General features: G+C 40.5%; 1 protein-coding gene across 4 annotated transcripts in view; it reads right to left on the bottom strand.

Annotated features, from left to right (window-relative positions):
- Kitlg (KIT ligand) overlaps nt 1–22475 on the bottom strand; it is a 100432-nt gene that overhangs the window by 22218 nt on the left and 55739 nt on the right. For all 4 annotated transcript variants that reach the window (XM_052753216.1, XM_052753215.1, XM_052753217.1 and 1 more), the window contains exons 3-5: nt 16087–16149; nt 3914–4084; nt 665–815 (exon numbers count right to left, since the gene is read on the bottom strand). In XM_052753216.1, the coding sequence (XP_052609176.1) occupies nt 665–815; nt 3914–4084; nt 16087–16149 (385 nt within the window). The remainder of the gene's footprint in view (nt 1–664; nt 816–3913; nt 4085–16086; nt 16150–22475) is intronic.

Here is a 22475-nt window from a genome sequence, read left to right as displayed (position 1 = left end):
TACATGGTGATTTATATGAATTACAGAGTCCCCAAAAGGTGAAAGTGCAATATCAGAGTATGTGCTGGGCCTGCTCCCCAAATCTAGATCATTCAGTTCCTATTTATTCCATACTCAGTCCTGCAGCTCAGTTGCATCAAGAAGTCCACCATAGTCAGTCTTGTAGAACAATGATTTATTGCATGCATACCCATGCTAAGGAAACGTGAACAATGGAAAGTTGTTGGTAATTCGTCATGTTTTAAAAGAAAGCAATGAAGTTAGTTCTGTCATAGGGACCCAGCTCAGGGAGAATAGGGATTAGAATTAACTAATAAGGATCAGAATTTAAGTCCTAAGGAAAAGATATGAGAAGTGAACATCAGGGACACTGGAGACAAAGAATAACATAATTCTACTCTACTAACAAATATCAGGTAAGAAAAAATGTGAACCACCATCGTGTATTGTTAACTCACACAATTCTTCAATTTAAAAATATTAAGTACTGTGTTTGTCTTGGAAACTGAGATATCTCTAGTGATTAATAATCATTAATAGTCATCGAGATTTGCTTTTTTTTATTAGAAAAACACACATGTTCTTACTATAGCAACACATTCAGTTGATTCAGATGTCTTGTCATTTTATGTACATTTAAACTAGAAATGTTTAAATGCCTTACCTTTCTCAGGACCTAATGTTGATGAAAGCACACAATCATTATTGTCGGATGCCACCATAAAGTCCTTGAAGGCATCAATGGATCTATTGAAAATACTAAAGAATTCTTCAGGAGTAAAGAGCCTGGCTTCTTTCGGTGATTCTTTTACATTCTAGACCAATAAATAAATAAATTAAATAAATAAGATTCCATTTTTCAAATAACTCATAGACTTGACTGATGTCCAGATAATGGACTATTGACTATGTCCTCAGAGATTCAAGTATTTGAACTCTACAAGCCAACAGTTTTGAACAGCTGTTCTACTAGACACACTCAGATTAGCTACTCAGATAATGATGGCATCAGATAAGTCTGAGACTCAACTCAGGACCAAAGCAACTAAGGAGTGGGGCAGAAAGAACAAAGAAATACAACAAGACAATGAAATGACTCCAACAAATAATTAAGAATTTACAAAAAAAGCTTATTAAAGTATGAGTGTTAGCTTTTATTATTATTCGCTTTTTGAGACATATTTTCTCTGTCTCACAGCCCTAGCTGTCCTAGAACTCCATTTGTAGACCAGGCTAGCCTTGAACCCACAGAGATCTGCCTGCCTCTGCCTCCTGAGTGCTGAGATTAAGGCGTGTGTCACCACACCAAGTGAGTGTTAGCTTTTAAAAGACGCCTCCATAACACCTGTTCCAAGAATTTACATCAGGGCATATTAAATATGGACAAGGATTTGGATTGAAGGGAACTCTTTTAATTTTTTTTATTTCTGAATTATGCGTACATATGTGTTGGGGGTGGAAGTCGTATGTGTATGTATGAGTACAGATGCCCATGGAGTCCTGCAGAGGGTACCATACCTTCTGGGGCTAGAATTACAGATGATTGTTGAGTTGCTCAACATGGTTCTAGAAACTAAATAAACTTGGACCCTTTGCCTGAACAGTAAATGTTCTTAACTGTTGAACCGTCTCTCCAGCCCCACTGGAAATTCTTATACATTGATTTAGAAATTCTACCTACAGGTAAATTCCCTACTGAAATATGCACACATATCGTAAGACAGAGAAAAACTGTAGCAGCAGTGTTTGTAACCTTTATATCAATCACTGAATGGGTGGCTTAATAAATAGTGGTATTCTCGCTAATAATGGAATACTATTTAACAGCATAAAAATCAACTATTATGTTGATTATGGAAGTTAGTGTATCTTATAAACAATACGGAATGAAAGAAACACATCATAAAAATAGTACGATTAGCCGGGCGGTGGTGGCGCACGCCTTTAATCCCAGCACTCGGGAGGCAGAGCCAGGCGGATCTCTGTGAGTTCGAGGCCAGCCTGGACTACCAAGTGAGTTCCAGGAAAGGCACAAAACTACACAGAGAAACCCTGTCTCGAAAAACCAAAAAAAAAAAAAAAAAATAGTACGATTGACTTATATAAAGCTTAAAGACTCAAATCATAGCTCTATGTCAGGAACACATAAACAATTAATATTATATAGTATTAACAGCACACATCTATAACTTCTTGGGCTCTAGTAAAAAATGCCATGGCTAGCAAATGCATATTTTTTGTTATTTGTAATGCTTTATCCAACACTGTCATTTATTAAACATCCTCAAATCCTCACTCTACATGTTATTTCCTTTGTGACAACCTTGTGATGTGTGTACCCGTTCTTTTGTGATTCCTACTTGCTATGAATGAAATGGCATTCTATCTGCAATATCAATACAATGCACGTGGATAAGGCAATGTTAAGACATTGTGAATTTCAAGGTGTGTTCTACATTCACAAATTAGAAAGAAACAACAGAAATGGTAAACTGTCATGAACAGATTATTACTATGACAACACCACCAAGCAAAGATAACATTAAGTAAGACTTGAGTCTTGGGGGCTTGAGAGCTGGCTCAGAGGTTAAGAGCACTAGCTGTTCTTCCAGAGGTCCTGAGTTTGATTCCCAGCAACCACGTGAAGGTTTACAACCATCTGTAACGAAATCTGGTGCCCTCTTCTGGCCTGCAGGGATGCAGGCAGAATACTGTATGCATAATAAATAAATAAATTTTTTTTTAAAAAGACTTGAGTCTTGAAAAATAGTTGGAGTTTGGATGAGAACAGGGAGAGAACATTTAGGACTTTAAAAAAAAATGTGTTTAGACTTCTAGAAGTCCAATAGGCTAAAGTGGCTAGTTGAGCCCCAGTATCTAATTAGATCAGTGGTTCTCAACCTTCCTAATGCTGGGACCTTTTAATACAGTTCCTCATGTTGTGGTGACCCCCAAGCATAAAACTATTTTCCTTGCTACTTGATACTGTTATAAATCATAAAATAAATATCTGATATACAACCCCAGTAAAAGGGTCATCCCACCCACAAAAAAAGGTTATAACCCACAGATTGAGAACCACTGAATTAGATTCCCGCGCCCCCCCCCCCCCCCCCCCCCCCCCCCCCGCCCAAGACCTAGTCTATTCCAGAGATAGTACTACAAAAAAACAATATCAAGATGTGTCCACATTTATTTTACCAGATCTGGTGTTCAAAGACACTCTACTGTTGATCGTTGGGAGAGGGATTGTGCCACTGTCCCCATTTTAGATATAAAGAAAGTAAAGTACAGAAAAGTTAAACTGAGTTGAACTAAGAATTTGAACCTCTCTCTTACTGTTAATTCCTTAAGTCCTGGGGTACATTACTATTCCATAAGCTCAGAAGCCAAACTAGAGTTATGTTCAGACCCTCAAGATGTATAATGTTGTATAATGTATAACAGTTATACATTATAAATGTTATAAATGTATAACAGTTGTATAATGACATGAGGAACCAAAGTTCACTATTGCTGTCACTGTGGGTTAATTACATCACTGATAACAGGGCAAGTAATCTGAGTTTTCCAAGAGCAACACTGGGTTTAAATACACCTGTAACTTACTAGAAAGGTGGTAGGAACTTCACTGAGGTATGAATAAAAATAAAAGCAAAAGCAAAATTGGTGTTAGCATTACAGTGTAAAGATACTATATTTTCACCTTAGGTGGCAATATTTAGGCCTGAATATCCATTTCAGCCTTGCAGTAGAACTACAGATTATGAACTCTTTTTAAACTATTTTTAAATTAAAAGTTTATAATTTAAAAGAACACAAAATAAGGAGGCTCTCATCCCGCCAATACCATTCAGTAGGAAAGGTCTTAAGAGATGTAGGAGAAAATTAATTCTGATGACTACCACGTTACCTTGGGTGCGTTTTCTTCCATACATTCCACGAGGTCATCCACTATTTTCACAAGCTTGTCTATGATGGAGTAATTACTCAAGCCTTCAGAAATATTTGAAAACTTGTCCAGAAGGTCAGTCAAGCTGAGTGACAATTGGACTACCATATTTCGTAACCAACAATGACTAGGCTGGAAAAGATTCAAAGAGAAGACCAAGCATCCATGAATATAGTGCAGTAGACCCAGAGGGCTCTTCAAAGCTGTCAATGACTTAGTCACTGGCTGCAGGACAAAGGATTTCCTTAGAACACAGCAGCTCAATTCTTGTCTCAATCAAGTCTGATTTAGCGTCCATTTCAAAATAAACAAAACGCTTGGAGATCAGAGGAAGTGGTAAATGATTTTGCCCTTCCACGAAGAAAATAAAGCCAATACAGAGGTGACCCTTACCCCACACAAAGTACATCTATTAATGGACTTTAATTCTATGGAAGATTATTTATGTTCTACTCACTGTGTCCTCAAATAAGCATTAGATACAGATTGGATTACCAAAAATTGCTAGGGAAGGGAGTCTTAGCTCTGAAGGAACTCTCAGGCTAATATAAATGAACCTAAAGGTCTTGATAGGTTTCAAGGCTTCTAAACAGATAGATTACATGGGTAGGGATGTGGTCTGAGATCTGAAATGAAGCACTTCAGCCTAGAGACAGTACCAGCTGTGTTATTTGTGGGAGTAAGTGCAAGGTGAAAGTGTATTTCTTGTTCAAAATTATCATCCAACCATTTGTTCAAAAACTATCTAAAATTCCAAGGTTGTGATACTGGGACACTAAACCAAGCAAGCACAACTCACGGAGCCAGTTCTGCCCACTCGTTAGATAACTACATAGAAGCTGGAATCGGGCCTAACCACACTCAGGTCGAGCTGAGAGACTCCAGGCAAACAACATAAACTCGGAATCACACATTGCACGTGTGTCTAGCATGAAAATGAAGGAGACAGTGTGGATAATTTTTAACGTAAGTTGCACCAGGGAAACACTATAAAGAAAAATTCTTGTTCTCTGTGGTACCTCTACTGCAGAGTATTCTGAGGTAGGTGGGGGTTGCTGAGAAATAATGTACTAAAAGGATATAGGAATGAATGAAAAAATGAATTAGTTAGAGCCTGGGGAACCGACTCAGTGGCTAAGAGCACCAGTTGCTTTTGCAGAGGATTCGGGTTTACTTCCCCGCACCCTCAGGACAGCTCACAAACATCTCTAGCTCCAGTGCCAAGGGACCTAATGACCTTCTCTGGGGTCCGAGGGCACCTGGCAAATATACAGTGCACATGCGTGGAAGCCAGCTCTCAACAGAAACACTTCAAAACCCCCAAGTTCCTTCTTGGATTCCTAACAAGTCTCTTTCAAAGCTGTCAGTCTTTCGTACTGATCCATGCTGTGAGTATCTTTCCTATTGGGCCACGATAAGTCAAGTAGCAGCCTTCTGAGCAAGGGCCAATAGGATATGGAACACAGCACACGCTACAATACCATTATACAGTAGCACACACAGCCTTCACCAACCTGTATAATCAGCTGCAGCCATGGAAATTTTCAGTGATAATGCATCGCCTTATTCCACGCTACCAATATTCTTGCCTGTCCTCTTAGACACAAATTCTGACACAATTAAATCCCCTTGTTTTGAAGTAAGGTGCCCCCTTTTATCCTGTGGTTGTTCCTTTTTTTTAAAAAAAAAAAGTATTCTTTCTCTCTTCTCTCTTTCTGTGCACCCCCCTGGCCAAGCCCCCTAGCTTCGGTGGAAAGACTGTTCATTCATTTCTTATTTTTGAGCTGGGGAAGTTGCAGAAGACTTACCACTCCCCTGTTCAACTCTCTTTATGACATTTTGTCTTCTTCCGTCTATTTAGTTATGATTTCTCTCATTTTCACAGACTTAAATCAAGTCTGAGTGATAGGATTTCTCAAGGTTTATCCTTTCAAACACAGGGACAATGTCTTAATAGTAAAAAAAAAAAAAAATGTCTTTGACATAAATTTATTCATTCAGCCGGGTGGTAGAGGTGCACGCCTTTAATCTCAGCTCTCAAAGGGCATAGGCAGGTGGATTTCTGTGAGTTCAAGGCCAACCTGGTCTCAGAGCGGGAGTTGCAGGACGGCCAGGGCTGTTGCTACACAGAGAAACCCTATCTCGAAAAAGCAAGAAAAAAAAAAATCATTCATTCATTTCTTTCCTTTTTATCCCCATCCCCCATCGTGCAACACAGACAAGATCTTGCTATGAAATCCAGATGAACCACCACCTTGTGATCTTCCTGCCTCCGTCTCCCAAGTACTGGCATTAAAGAAACATGACACCATACACCAGGCTTGCTAGACAATTTTCAAAGCTCACATATTTCTAAGCCCTTGTTATATTTTATTCAACGGTCATTATTGTTTGTGCCATAGTTCTCCTGAAAAGACTGCCTCTTCAACGCAGCCCTATGCATTCACTAATTTGTTTACTCAGCTAGGCAGCAGCTTTTTAAGACTCTTGGATCTATTGGAGAGACAACCAAAGTAAACAAATCGTATTCAGTGTCAGCCTCTTTTCACCTTCCCAGCACCGGGGTTGGGGGGGTAGGGGGGCCCTCAGGGGGAACCAGTCTTGACCAGAACATCAAGCAGTTTCTCTTCCTTCTTTTTTTTTATTACTTTTTAATTAAATATAGTCAATGATTTGCAAAGAGAACAAAGCACAGTGGACCAAATACTTCATTTGTGAGATGGTAGGAAGTCTGTTTCTCAGTTCTTCCAAGATTATGGTTATGAAATAGATGATTAAGTGTTGACAAATTCACAAACAAAATCCTTTCTCCTTTGCCTTAAAAATGGCATTATCGATGCTTCTTAATCTTTCCGGGGCCATTTCAAACTTTAACACTTTAAAACAAATATTAACTTACAGCAGTCATTAGAAGATAGAAATGTTCCCTTTTGCTCCAAGAATGTGAAGGATTAGGAGAGTTAGCAGTAACCCAAGATGCCAGAGACAACATGTGACTGTCACATTTCTGAAGTACATAGAATTTGACTGGTTTTTTTCTTTTTCTTTTTCTAATTCATACATATATCTATCAAAAGATGAAATTAAAACTGCTTTGATGAGGAAAGTTTGCCTGAGCTTCTCCTTGGCTCCAACTGCATGTAATCTTATCTTCCTTCCTGTTACCTTCTGGTGTGATGGGAGGTTAATTAGAGTGGGCCTGTCTGAGACTATTGGAACAGTGTGTGCTGCCTACTTCTATATATTTGTAACCTATATTCATCGAAAATGCTAATTGACCTCCCGACATTAAACCAACGTCTCTGGATTACGAGCAGATCGCTACCGATACTGATTTAGCTATGAATTTTCTTAGAGATTTTAATGTCCCGTGGGCACCAAACAACATGATTTCACTACCTGACTAAATACAAGATACTTGAAAGGCAAATATAATTATCAGCATTCTGAACACCAGGGCATATGACTGTTTGTGAGGGGCAATGATCAAAATACCCATGCTCTCCTAAAGTCAAACAAATGTTAAAAAGAAGACGCATGGATTCTGTAAGGTGTGTGATGGAACCATTCTACAGTATCAGAACTGGTCAATTTGAGCCATGCATGAAGAGAATGTAGAGATTGCTAAGTCTGGCCTATTTTGTCCTCTCAGAATCCGACACATTATTCTGCATCAGTTTCAGACGTACAGCCCCTTTGTGGTCACCCTAAGATTCATGGGATTCACAGTACACTAGGCATACTTGGAAGTTAGGTGCTTTCTTAGTGAGCCTAAATTTGGCATAGTGCCAAGGTCAGTCAGATTCTGAGGGAGAAAAGCCCTAGCTGGTAAATTTTGAATGTTATTTATGAGAAGTATTCACCAGCTTCTAATTCTTGGCACCAGCAATAGGATTCCGTGGGTGGGCAAATCTAAAGTTTCCTAAAAACAGCACTCTGTAAAACATTATGTCTTGACATGGCTAGTGCAGACTCCTGAAGAACTTAACGCCTTCTGGATGATCTGGGTTTGGGGATGACTCTGTGAGTCCTCCCCGGAACAATTCATTTGGATCTTCAGAGCTTACTCCACTCAATTTGCATTTTCTCTTTTGAATGAAAGAGATGGACAAAATACTTAATCTGACTAAGGTGGTATGCAACCCAAGCAGTATCAATACATGCTATTTCTTGGGACGGGACGATAAATGGCCTCTGAGCCAGACCCAAAATAGACAAGTGAGGACACACGGCAGGGAGGGTAGGGTAGCAGAGGCGGATCGCCACAGAACCAGTTCTTAGTTACGGTCACCTCACTTTGAATTTTAGGCAAGTCAATCCATTTAGCGCCTCCCTTCCTCTGACTGTAAAATAGAGGGATCTGTTTCATTGGTACTGGCATATGCTGGAGTCAATCCCCACCTGTGGCTACTTCTTACAACATGCACGATGAACATTTAGTGTCTGAAGTAGTAGAAGTTGTTGTAGGCATGAAATGCGCAGTGGACTGTCAACAATGAAAGGAAGGTAAAAAAAAAATACTCTATTGGTAATTTTACATTAATTGTAAAGTCAATGATTGTATTTTGCATATTGCAAGCTAAATACAATTTATTATATTCAATTGCATCTGTTCTTTTAAACTTCTCTTTTTTGTTTTAAATTTATTTAATATACAGTGTTCTGCTTGCATGTATGTCTGCACACCAGAAGAGTGTACCAGATCTCATTACAGATGGTTGTGAGCCACCATGTGGTTGCTGGGAATTGAACTCAGGATCTCTGGAAGAACTGCCAATGCTCTTCACCTCTGAGCCATCTCTTTGGCTAAACTTTTAAAAGCCCTAAACTTTTCTTTTTTAAATGTGGCTACTCAACAATTGAACATTACACTTGGCTTTTCTTTTTTTTTCTATCAGGCAGTAATTTGGTCTCTATGTTCTAAACAGGGTCTCAATCTCATTTATCAATATGAGCCTCAGTGCTGTAGCGTGAGTACAATAAAAGCCCTTTAAAACAGTATTCAAAATCCTAGTTTATCCATTTCCTTTTCTCTTTCCTGCTTTTTTCTTTTCTTTCTTTTTTCTTTTCGTTTTTTTAAGAAACACTCTCTTAAGGCAGGTATTGGTGGCATGGGACTCTAACCCTACTACTTCAGAGGATGAATTAGGAGGATGTGGAATTTAAGGTCATTATTGGCTACATAGTGAGTTTGAGGTCATCCTAGGCTACAGAAGACTCTCTCTCTCAATAAAATAAAATAAAAAAATTAAAAGTAATACTTTCTTCCTAAATTGGAGGTTGAAATAGATGAAGAGATAAGTACACTTACCTACTTAACTTAATTTAACTTCTATAGTAAGTACTCCATATCATAGGGGTGGACCATCTAAATCCATATGGACACTGACATGTTCTGTAGGACCACTGATTAGACGGCCGTGGACACCTGACTCAGATAAGCCACTAGCAGAAATCCCTCCCACAACTGGAAGTGGTGATTGGAGCTAGAATTAGTCTTTGAGCCAGGCTAAACCTATAGGGTGTCAATTTGGGGACTCTGAGATGGTTGTGGAACAAAGAAGCAGCACCCTGAAGAGACACAAGGAAAGTCTGCGGAGAATCAGACACAAGCAAAGGAAAGCCTGTTGTCTTTGCAACCTGGTTCTCATGAGACTTGCACATGCCCAGGCCCTTGGCAGCGAGCTATTCTAACAATGGGGCCTACCTTCCCTTCCTTCCTCCTGTCCCATCCTTTTCTTTTTCTCTTCCCCTTCCTTTTCCTGGTTAAGCTTGAGTTTACTATTGTTAAAAAAAGGACCATGGGAGTCCTTATCAGTGGTACAAGATAGGCTTCTTCAACACTCAGAAACCTAGCATTTTCACTACAATTAAATGTTCTCTGGTAAGCAGTTTTTGAGTAAGTACTATATGCATAGAGTCATCTAGAGAATGGAAAGGAATACAATAAAGCAAAGAGGCCATCCCTGCTCTTTCTGTAGTTAAGACAGAATAAACAAAGAAACCAACAACATAGCCATGCCATCTGGGCATCGTGGCACACCTGTATAATAGCACCAAGTACTTGGGAGGCTGAGGCACGAGGACTTTGAGTTTGAGACCAGCCAAATTATCATCATCATAATGATAATAATAATGACGACGATGATGACAATTGTCACGTGCATGCCACACATAAGACTTTTTTTTTTTAAATGTCTTAGTTATTCCTCACAACACTCTTGAGAAGAGCACATACCAGGGACACTTACAGCTGCCCTGTAAGTGATACGCTGTTGTACCCAAAATGAATACCTTTTAGGGAAATTCCACAGAAATCAAGAGTTAATAAAATAAAAGACAACATTCCTCCAACATGCACAGTGTTAGTGCTGCTGACCACTATGTCTTCAGCATTAATCAAAACACTCAGCTCAAACTCTATGTGGTGTTAATTTCCTATGGTCCCATATTAAAGAGAGAAGAGAAAACACAATCTAGAAGTGTAGGTAATGGCTTTGTGTGAAAACAACACCTTAATCTGCTCTTAAAAGAGCTGTTAGCTGGGCTGGAGAGATGGCTCAGAGGTTAAGAGCACTGGCTGCTCTTCCAGAGGACCTGAGTTCAGTTCTCGGCAACCACGTGGTGGCTCACAACCATCTATAATGAGATCTGGTGCCGTCTTCTGGCGGGCAGGGATACATGCAGACAGAACACTGTGTACACTGTATACATAGTAAATAAATAAATAAATAAATAGATAAATAAATGAATGAATGAATGAATAAATAAATAAATAGCTGTTAGCTAAGATATGTTCACTTCCAAAATAGCCATAATTCCATGGTAGGGTAAGCGGGCAGATTCAGCGTATAGCACAGGAGTTGAGAACACACAGGACTTCAAGGGGCAGCAATTCATCAGGGTAGGGTAGTGAGTTGGTGTAGAGGAAAAATGGGTGTTACAATGGCAAGGTTAGGATGAGGCAAGATTATGGGGAGTCGGAGTCTTACAAACATCAAGCTTAGGGATTTGGATCTCAGCTTTCAGCAAACTAGAACAATGAGATAGTTTTTGAACAGAAATGATTCAGAGCAAAGAGATTAGGAGGCTCAAATGCACAACTAAAAAACGCTTACAAACAAGACCTCATAGGACATGCCCAAGACGAGACAGGAGCATTGCTGAGGTTCAGATACTGTGTGTTGAGTTACAGGCACCCAGCCATCACATCACCTGGGACCTTGAGACAATGACACGTGATTACACATCAGGGAATGTTCCTACTTCCCTTCCATACATTCTTCCTTAAATGCCCACTACCCAGAAGCCACTGCAGGTGCAGAACAGCACAACAACAACAACAACAACAACGTGTGTGTATAGTCTTCATTTTTGTAAAGTTTGTAGGCTAGGGGAAGACTGTCAATCAAATAGCCCTGTAGCCAATCAGGAAACTGTATTCTGAGACCTTGTGGCAATAACGCCTTTTCCTGTTTCAGAAGATGAACAGTGAGTCATTCAGCATATGTGAAGGAAGGACAGATCCACAACTGCATAATCATTTTTAAGTCTCTCTGTCAAACCAGGAACCGAAGTACCAACAATAAGTCCTGGGGTGGTGAAAAGAACACAGAGCCTCAGAGTGAACGTGTTGTGCCCCAGGAAGGCTACAGATGAAGACAGCTAGGAGGTTTACTGTCCCAGTAAGAATGGAGGTCCCCAATCAATCACTTCCCTCTTAGCTGTTCCTTTAAAAACTGCTTTAGGAACCAGGCCTATGACTCAGTGTGCCTGGCACAATCCTGGGTTTGATCCCCAGCACCCAAACAAACAAAAACGGAAAAAGATGGAATAGTAGAGATTAGCTCCAGGTAATAAGGGTCAGTAGTTATAAATGTTGATAAGGAGCGAGTTGTTCACATGGGTTTAAAGTGTCCCCAAGACTGTTAATGATTACATGCACAGAAATCAGTTGAACATCTTCACCAGGAGAGAGAAACAAGTTGCCTTGTGGGAGATGGCCTACGTACACTGCACACTCGGGGAAGGGCCATCTGAACAGGAGTCATGAAGCGACACCATGGCTTAGAATGCATGAAGTCCACAGACTCTCAACCACATTTAAAAGGGAACACTTTACCAAGGGGGAGGGTGCATTGCCATAAAGACAAAAAAAAAAAGGCTGAGGAACTTTTGAGGGGGACTTTAAGATAGGATCTGTTGACTCCTTATTGTAGCTAGAACAAATGACCACGGAGCTGCTAGACAAGATCAAGTTTATTGTACAGTTCTTGAGGCCAGACATGTGGAATAAATCTTACTATAAAATTAAGTCCCTCATCGTACTGAGGGAGAACTTTGCCCTGCCCTTTCCAGTTCCTACAGGCCACCCGCCAGAATTGCTATAGCTGCTGCACTCATCTTTAAAGCCAGCAGAAGAACGTCTGCAAATCTCCCTCTCTATCTCAGACACATCAGATTCCTTGAAAAGGATGCAAGTGCATGGACTGGCTCCACTGGATAATAAAATCCTAACTGAACTACCTCTTGATAATCCAGGCTAATCTTCTCATCTCAAAATCTTAACTGAATTCCTTCTTCAAAGTTCCCATAGCCAGAGAAATTAACCGGACTATGGTATCTTTGAGGAATCACTATTGTTGATAGTAAAATCATGCCACTGGAGAAATGGCTCACCAGTTAAGAGATGTGCTTCTCTCCCAGGCCCCAAGTTCTGTTCTTAGCACCCATGTCGAGCAATACCTCTAGCCTCCATGGGCATCTGCACTCATGTGCATGCACGTGTGTGTGTGTGTGTGTGTGTGTGTGTGTGTGTGTGTGTCTGTGCATATACACAATTTCAAATATGAAAAATAAATCTTTAAAAAAATAAAATGTAAATCATGATCATGGACTGGACCTTTGCCAGAGTAACAGAAATGAAAACACAAAAGGATGAAATTGAAAACAGCCAATACATTAAAATATTTGCTAAATTTACTAGAGTTGAAAATACCTTGCTGATAGGTAAGATAATTATTCTCTACTTAAGAAACACATACTAAATTATTTAGAAGTAAATGGCTGTGATATACACAATTTATTTGGAAAAAAATAATTTCATATATATTTATAATAGAAAAAAAGATTTGATAAAGCAAATGGATGTTGAAAAGAAACGCTGAACCTGGATTAGAGCATATAGTGTTCTCTGAATATTCTTGCAATTACTCTGTGCAACTAAAGGCATTTCCAAAGAAAACTGTGACTGTGTATATAATTTGATCTATTTTTAAAATGATGAGGAATTTATTCCAGCACCTCCAGTATATGGGCTGATACACACATTAGAACAAACACATCTGTGTGGCGACATTCAGCAACCCCATGTCCATTCTTTCTATAGTAACTTCTAGGTGAATGAAAGACCCAGCAGCGTACACTGAGGTATTTCTAAGCTTAAGAAGTTGAAGGAAAAATCCTACCCATCTGGCAGTATTATAGTTGTGAGGATTTGGAATTGATGACTACCTGTGGATTCAAATACTAACTGGATGATCACAACCTGTGATTTCTGAGAGAGAATCTGCTAGGTTATTTTCTAAGAAGGCCCTTGAGTAAGGAAAGTAGACTTTCCTTTCAGCACTGAACTGGTTTTTTTACAATAAAAGTGAAAAATAAACTGTATCCTGCCCAGTGCCCGTGGCTGACTTTTATTGCTTTGGCCCCAGGGAATCTTTCTGGCACCAAGTCCCACCCCACCCTCCATTGTTTAAACACAAAAGATTAGGCAGCTGGAGCTCTGACCACCAACAAATCACCACAGGCCACTCGACTGGGAAAGGCCTCTGGTCTTGGCAGAGGCGAACACTTTAAAACGAAGGTAAAGGGTAAGACCCCAGTTTCTAGGCTAAGCCCTCCACACTAGCTTGTTTTTCTTGCCAACTGCAGTGGCCAAGAACAACGTTTCTCACTGGTTCCACAATAGCATGCCAAGACCAAAGAACAGCAGGCTTCTCTCGATTGCCGAAACACGCACGGAATATGTGGCAATCAGTCGGCTTTATTTTCCCAAGCCTGGCTCTAGCTATCACCAGCCCATACTGAAATTTATGATTTAGCACCATCTATGATTAGCCCGGCACCAAAATCATCTGTTTAGTTAGTTCCCGCTCCAATGCTTGCTTTGCAAAGAGCAACAGGGTTGCTTTGAGCGAGTCTGGCAACCGCCAGGCTCAAGGGGGCTGCCTGCCGTCAAGAGCGGGAAGGAGTCTTTATTACCTAGAAACTTCCTTATAACACTTGGCTCACCACCGTAATTATTCACATCCCCATGTTCATAACCCAGTGTGAAGAGTCAGGATGGGTGGAGTGGGATGGGATGGGGGTGTGCTTTTTTTAGGGCTGTCATGTTCAAACTGTAGAACCCTGGTCAAAAGAAGTCTGGACCATAAATCTCCTTGAGGCTTTTGTAAAATACGAATACTAACAGGCTACCTAATTTACAGGCTTTCGCTCGCCTTTGTTGGGGGGGGGGGAAGGTGACATCTGTCATTTCACAAATGAAAAAGAAATGTTACAAAAAGGCTATGGACTCTTAGTGTTTATTAAGACGTTTTCCTTATTTACTTCGTGTGGTGCTGCGGATGGAATTCTGGGACCTTACCTACACTAGGCCAAGTACTAGAATGCTAAGGCCAGAGTATTTTAACCTTGTAAGCACAGGTTCAGTTGTGTTCTTCACCAAACACTTGGTGACAACGTGATCGTTTGGTGACAACCGGATCAAATGTCTGCACTGACTGACTGACGGTCAAGATGCTCTAACTTTATGTCTCTATTGCGGAGACCGACCGCCCCCTCATCCCCCCCCCCATCCCAACACACACACACACACCTGAATTGACAGTCAATTGACCAAGTTCAAGGATAGCTGGTCCAGCATGAAGAACCATGTTCTAGAGAGTTCTAAAGAACTTTCGGTAGTTCATGCTAAAGCCACAGGCAGTCTCTCGAAATGAAAACCTTGTGTAGTATTGGAAAAGTGTTCTACAGAATGGAGTACTATGCTTAAATTGGTAACCGTTTTGATGGACTGATCTATAAGACCCAGAAACAACATGCGCATGCATCATCAGCACGTGGTGAGTATTTGGTATAGGGAAAGATGGGGGTTGCAAAGGAGAGGGCAGCCCAAATGGCTTTAAGTTTACTTCAGGATTCCAACAGCTACAGTGAATTAGCATGGACAGCATGTGTGTTGAAAACATGTTGCAAGTTGGAACACACAGTATAACAGCATTAATATTGTATCTTTTAGTATAGCAAACCTTGAGGTCTCATTAGTGTATAAAATGTAAGCGTTACTATGCATCTTCTTCAGTCTACATAACTCTAGTGGAGTTTGTCCATAGCCTAACATCCAAGAACTTACATCAAAGCAGAAAATTCTAGCTCCTAATAACTTTTACCACTAAGAGATCATTCAGGGAGTAATGGAGATGGGGAAGCATGTATGAGGCTGAGTTATATTTTACCACTGGGGGTTAAATACACTGAAGCAGATACTGTGCAATGCCAAGGTTTGATAATCTTCATGATGAGGCTATACATACTTCACTTATTTTGTATTTACAAATTCTGACACTATGTAACAGGGTTTCAGGGACAGAGTAGAATTTTTAATTATAACCACATACTTTTATTCAAAGATCTATTGCATGGCTTACAAGCTCAGAAATAAATTATTCTATGTTCTTAAATAAAATAGGAATGAATATATATATATATATATATATATATATATATATATATATATGAGAGAGACATTGTCAAGGAAAAAAATTAATTAGCATGACTTTACATTCAAGCCCCTTTGAGAGATGTCCAGGAGAAAAAGAGACATCAGTTGCTAAGTCTAATGAAGATGGTCTGTTTCCTTTTAGCTTACAGGCCTAAAACACAAGCTGAAATGCTTACTTTTAATCTAGCAATGGCCTGAAGGAAAAATTTTTTTTTTAAATTGTACAAGTCAAAATCTACAGACATCATCTTCAAATCAAGACAAAGAGCAGAGAATTCCTTTAATGTGGACAATCCCATTTCCCCCATTAGCTACTAAAATACAACTCAGAAATGCACAGATTACGTACCAAAACATCCATCCCGGTGACATAGTTGAGGGCTATCATATAGTCATTTGGAAGATTTGCCACCTACAGAGACCAATAAATAAGTGAGTAAATATGAAAGAATTCCTTGAGAAAATTCATACATTCCACCTGTCATATCATTTACATTCCATTCCCCTTGTTGTCCAAAACACAGTGGTGAAACAAAACTTCTGAATTCTAAATCTGATCATGGGTAGTTAAGGATATACCATACCTGGTACCTAGCCAATCACCCATGGCTAGTGAAGTCATGGATTTCGGTGGAGAACCTACAACCATCACTTTATTAATTCTACCGAGTTTTGGAAAACCTAACGTGAATCTTCATTTCCAACTGTAGCCCTGGAATTCCCCTTTAGGACAATTTTCCAATTTATTTCTACGTAAGGCTATAATGCCTTTCTCGTCAGTAGTTCTCACAGCAGATAGGCAGAAGGAAAGGGCTTAAGTGCACGTTCTCAAGTCTCAGCAGATGGGCTGCGTTTTATACAGCAAGTCCCGCAATGATGCTGATACACACTCAAGCTGGAGGGCTACTGGTCCATGTTGGTCCTATGAAAAGTCAGGAAAGGTTCCGGAGGACAAGGTTACTCTTACAAGAAGTGGACACTAGAGTTTCGTTTAGAGAGGTTTGGTTTTGCGATAGGACTCGGTTCAATCACCTTGGGTTGGACACTTGATTGTGCTTCACCAACCGAGCTAACTTCCAAAGGCCATGAAAAGCATCTCACACGTTTACAGCAATAGTCCTGGGCGTCAGTGAATCAGCAATGGACCGGGCACTAGCACTAAAGAATTTGGAATTAAGCTAAACTCTCTTGGTTTCCCTCATTTATAAAACAGAGGTCCAGTTATCCGTTACTAGTTAAGTGAATGTGCCAATCACATTGTAAAATAGCAACCCATGTTCTTTATTGAGACCTAGCTGGGAAAAAACGGTTTCAAAGGCGGATGACATCTTTATCCTGTGTCTGACATCATCATTGTTCCTATAGAAAGCTGGGATCACATGCATATTTACAGGGGCGGGTTATCTCCGACAAGTTTCCTATGACGTAAGACAGATGCTGCTTCTTGGTCTTGCCATTAGCATTTGGAATCTGAAGGCAATTTGGTGAGAAAATGCCAGTCTAACACAAGTGATCAGAGCAAAGATAAGGTAGTAATCGGCCCCACAGTGGCGTTATTCCAACGCTCACCCATTTCAGCCTCGGTGGACAAATTTAACAATTTCGCTCTCTGCAACCCATGTGATGATTGGTAGCAAAGGGGTTTAACTGTTTTCAAGTATTTCCGCTATTCTAGGCACTGAACTCTAAAGAGTGAAAGTGGTATTATCATCTCTCTGCCAGGGTATCTCTATTTAACAGGTGAAGAAAGGCAGACTCAAATGGACCAAATCACTTGTGTCTTGGGTGTTACTTGTGAACCAGAATCCAGGTTCCCCCAATAACCGAAGACACATTGCCGCACGGCTCAGCTGCCTATGTTCATCTAGTGTTTGGCTCCCTGTGCACTGGAACAGACTGTACCAGACAGTCTATATGTAAAATATTATGTACTAGCCTAGCATGGCGAAACATGCCTGTAATCCTAGTATTTGTGAGGCTTAGTGGCCAGACAGTAAATGAAACTCTCTGCGATTCTCTACCATTATCCATCTTTTGCTCGTCTCACTTGTCTATTGGAAATAAACCAGGGCTCCTGTAGAAGGTGGTGGCGTTATATTTATTTTAGGAGTTAACTCTTACATTCTGCACTTTACCTTTCTTCTTCTCAACCAATTTTCCCTTCCATGCTTTTATTACTTCTTTTGTCTTCTGTATCTTTAATCCCAACTTCGAAAAGCAAAACCACCTAGCCATTTTACACAAGCCCCACCACACCAGCAAAGGCATGGTGTATACCTTAACAGGCATGAGACGGAGAAGTTATTTACAGTTCCTGATGGACTAACCATGCAGATTAAAGTCGTTCCACAAGGAAAACGCAGGAAGAAGTTGTTAAGTATTCTGAACACAGATTGCTGAAGAGCTGGTTTATATTACTTTTCAAAATTGAAATTTAGAATTAATATTTAAAAACCTTAGGGTCAGGGTATATCAAAACGTAAGGGAGATGCTGGCCAACTTCATTTTATGGGAAATTAACACATAAAAAATTTGATTTAAAGAAGCCCAAGAAAGCTCACAAAGAGTCCTATGACCAGGACACTAACCATCTCCACCCACAGTGTCAGTGGGAAGATGCAGCTCCACACTGAGCTACTTTATATTTGACTTGTGGTAGGACTAAAAAACAAAACAAAAAACAAAAAACAAACAAACAAACAAAAAACAGAGACTTCTTTTGAATACCGCTTTACAATTGATAGTAGGTTTTCATGCAGTCACTACTGTAACCCCATGAGACACGCCTTATTAATCCTATTTCACAAATGAGGATGGGGAGGGAAGTATGGGTGTCTGGAGGTTAAGTATGGCGGTTAAGTGGTACCTCCAAGGTCAAAGGCATCAGGAGTACCTGGAGGGAGGGAGAAACCCTGACTAGCTTGAGCTGTGTCTGTGCACCAAACCACAGCGAAGGCTCTTTGTTAGCGCTTGCCTTTCCTTGTTTGCTTTCCAATTACCCTCTGGAAGAGAATTTGAAAAACTGAGCTGCAGATACTTATGATCGTTTCATAAGTTATTGCATTATTTTCTCAGCGTTTACAGTTATGTTGAAGGGGACTGAGAAAACACAAATAAGCCGGAGATAAATCCCACGTCTCTGACGTTTATTGATCACTGGGGAAAGTTTTATAGAGAAGAGAGAGCCTTGGACCCGACAGACAGATGTTGCTTAAAGACTCGGAGTTTGAAGCTGGGGCCAACAGCACAGGTTCTGAAGACAGACGTTTACATTGGATGCTGGCCCGCCACCTGATAACTCGGGTCTTGGAAGTTACTTCAACTACTTCAGCTTTCATTTCCACATGTATAAATGGAAATTAGACTAGACTGTGGCTAAAGGTTTTACGAGGATTAAATAACTCACACTAAGGGCTAGCGGGGCATGGTGATGCATGCCTTGATTCTCAGCACTTTGGAAGCTGAGGCAGAGGGATAGTCATGAGTTTGAGACCCCAGAGATATGTAATGAGTACAGAGCCCTCCATACATGAACTAAAGGGAAGGGGATGTAGATGTATCCAACCGTCTTATCAAATAAGAAACACAGAGCCGATTCAGAGAAGAAAGCCAAGAGGTCAGAGCTAAGAGCCTCACCCTTCCTGATTCAGGGATCCTCTTCAGCCAAGAGAGCTCTCTGAAAAAGGACCTACTTCCTGTGTGTACGTCTTTAAAATCTTCCTGTTCTGCCTTCTCATTGGTTGTAAACCCAAACATGTGACTGCCTTGTCACTGCCTGAATGTACCGCCCTCCAGGTTCTTAAAGGCTTGCGCCACCCGCCGCCACGCACTTGCTATGGCTCTAATAGCTCTGACCCCCCAGACAACTTTATTTATTAACATACAATTAAAATCACATTTCAGTACAAGTAAAATACCACCACAAGGGGAAATTGGTTGAGAAGAAGAAAGGTAAAGTGTAGAATATGAGAGTTACATACACGGCAACCCTGTCTCTAAAATCCACAGTGGAAGAAAGGAAAGAAAGGAAGGAGGGAGGGAGGGAGAGAAGAGGACTTGGGCATGGTGTATAAAAGAGCGCAATAAAGTGGGGACATACTGAATACAAAAGCATTATATGTAAGGGAAAGGATGGAGAGCTTGTGGTATATAAAAGAGACATTGAATTAGAGACATGTCAGAGGGACATCTGAATGCTGGGCTAACAGATTCCTGTGGGAGGCAGCACCACTCAATGGGAACAGTGGCCTTTAGGCACATCACATTATCTCCATGGACTTTCTACTTTGTCTGTGAAAGAGGATTAAGTGGATAATTACTCAGATTAAGTCTGGTTTAGCTTTCTGGCAAGCAGGGAAGGAAAAGGGCAGTACATTTAGGATGAATAGTCTAGAAGAACGGAGGGGAGAATGGAGAGGTTAGGGTTAAGTGAAGAGTTACCGTGTCACTAAGGAAGTGCTGAGCATCTATCTGTTCAACATTTACACAGACAATGGAAATGTCTAGAAAAGCAGGAATCAGAGCGGAGTGTGGGTGTGCACACCTGTAATTCTAGCCCTTCAGAGATGAGGACGGAAGGATCAGGAGTTCAAAGTCATAGTTAAGATACAGACTACATGGAGGGATGGTGAATTCAAGCCAGCCTGGGCGACATAAAATGCCACTGGAAGGAGGAAAAATAGAAAGATGGAGGGAGAGAAAGGGGAAAGAGGGAGAGAAGGAGAAAGGGAGGAAAAGAAAAGCAGGGACATGGTCTGAATTCTCCACATGATGCACTAACATTACTAGAAGGAACCATCGGCAGTCTTCCTTGGATAGCCGAGGACTGACCATATTCAGTGACATTGGAAAAAACCAGCAAAGGAGAACCGTGTTCAGAAAGGCTCCAAACATTGCCAAGAAAAAGAGGCTTGGCAAGGCAAGCTGGCACTGGCTCCTTACCAGCCCCTGCAGGTATTTGGACTCCAGAGAAGAGAACACAAAGTTGGGACACTTAACTCCATCTCTGGGTCACTGATCTAAAATGTCTGGCTCTCAGGACTCCAATGTCATCAAGGTCCCTAAAAGTCATGCGATCCACGGACACTTGCACATCTGTGACAAGACCCTGATGGTCTCAGGGTTTCTCTCAAGTCCCCAGGAGTGACTCATGGTTTCCTTGGTACCATCTATGAAATGTTTTCCTTTTCTAACCTTTCTGGGAAAGAGGGTCATGATCTTTTTTCTCATCAAAAGCAGAGACGTTTAAAAATCATGGCTGCAGCAGACAAGGCTTACAAGGCCGTCTCAATTCACTCTTGGCCAGCTTTCTGTAATGTGGCTTTTAGTTCTCAGCATATTTCAGGAAAATTCTTTTTAGTGTCTTTGAACAATTTTTTTTCCCATTAGTAATGCCTAAAAATCTAACTAGATCAGCTAACATTACTTTTTCAAGGGTATCTGGGTGATTTCAATTGTCGTTTTCAAAACCAAAATGATGACTTCAGAAAACTTTCTATACCACCTCTCATTAGTTCAGAACACCTAGTTGAAAGCTGACAGGCTTTGTTTTCTTTCAAATAGAACAGATTAATCTTTTTTTCTGTGCATATGGCATGAGGAATCAAATCCAGGGCCTTATGCATGTTGGCCAATAACTCTATTACCTGAGCTACAACCCCAGCCTAAGACCATTTTCAAAAATCTACTTCAGAAGTGCCATGGTGTGAATATAGTTTGTTCCTGAAAAAAATGAATGACGGGATTATTTTATTGTTTCTACATCTATTTATATTCCCTTCATCCCCCACCCCTTTTCCTGCTCCCACCAACACACACGTATATGCATGTGTGGAAGTCGGAAGACAGCTCATGGGAGTCAATTATCTCCTTCCTCCTGGGGGTTCCAGGGATTCAATGTAGGTCCCCAGACAAGCATCTTTGCTCACTAAACTAACTCAACAGTCCGTCTTGCTGAAATTTAATTATGAAAGGCGGTGGGAACATGTGGGACCTTTAAGAGGTAGCTAGGACTCTGTCCTTAGGAATGTGGGTTGCTCTCTTAATACAATGTATAGATTAATGGTCTATCTCAAGAGTGTGTCTGCCATATAAGCCAGTTTAACTGGGTCTTAGCTTTGCTGTCTGTCTTTGTGCTGCATTGCCCTGTCTTAGGACTCTGATAGACAGAACAGCCAGATACAGTCTTTGACTTGGACCAGAACTGTGAGCCAAATTCAAACTCCTTATACCTTACCGAGTCTGAGATACTATGCTATTAGCAATAGAAACAGAATAAGATACGTATATACACCTTCCAAAAATTTCAGTTAAATTATAATAATCGAGCTTCTAAATGTAATAGCTTCCCAGTCACAGAAAGAAAAGGTGGTTCAGGAAACAAAACGCATTGTCTCACCCTGGTATTTCACAAACAACAGCAGAAACATTTACCCCAGGCTACTGGCAAGGCATTATCAATTATGAATATCAATCTACCACAAAAAAAAACTTTTGAGAAAGGCAAGTCATGATTTAGCAGATATTTAAAGATTAACCAGAACAGTTAAAAAAAGAATTAAAAATTCACATTGAACTAAACTCCCCCAAATGAAGGGAAAAGAGTACCACAAATGAAGAGTAGGGAGAGCAGATGGGAAGAATCCTCTTGGACTATTTCAACATTTGGATTCTTTCCTACATGCACAGTGACAAGCATTCAACACTGCATCCTAACTATCCATAGAACTTTTCAAGTCC

Source organism: Peromyscus californicus, unplaced genomic scaffold (assembly GCF_007827085.1).
Source record: "Peromyscus californicus insignis strain IS unplaced genomic scaffold, ASM782708v3 Scaffold_24__1_contigs__length_46423439, whole genome shotgun sequence".
Lineage (NCBI taxonomy): Eukaryota > Metazoa > Chordata > Mammalia > Rodentia > Cricetidae > Peromyscus > Peromyscus californicus.
Note: the sequence above shows the minus strand (reverse complement) of the source record. Positions and strands in the feature narration are given on the sequence as shown.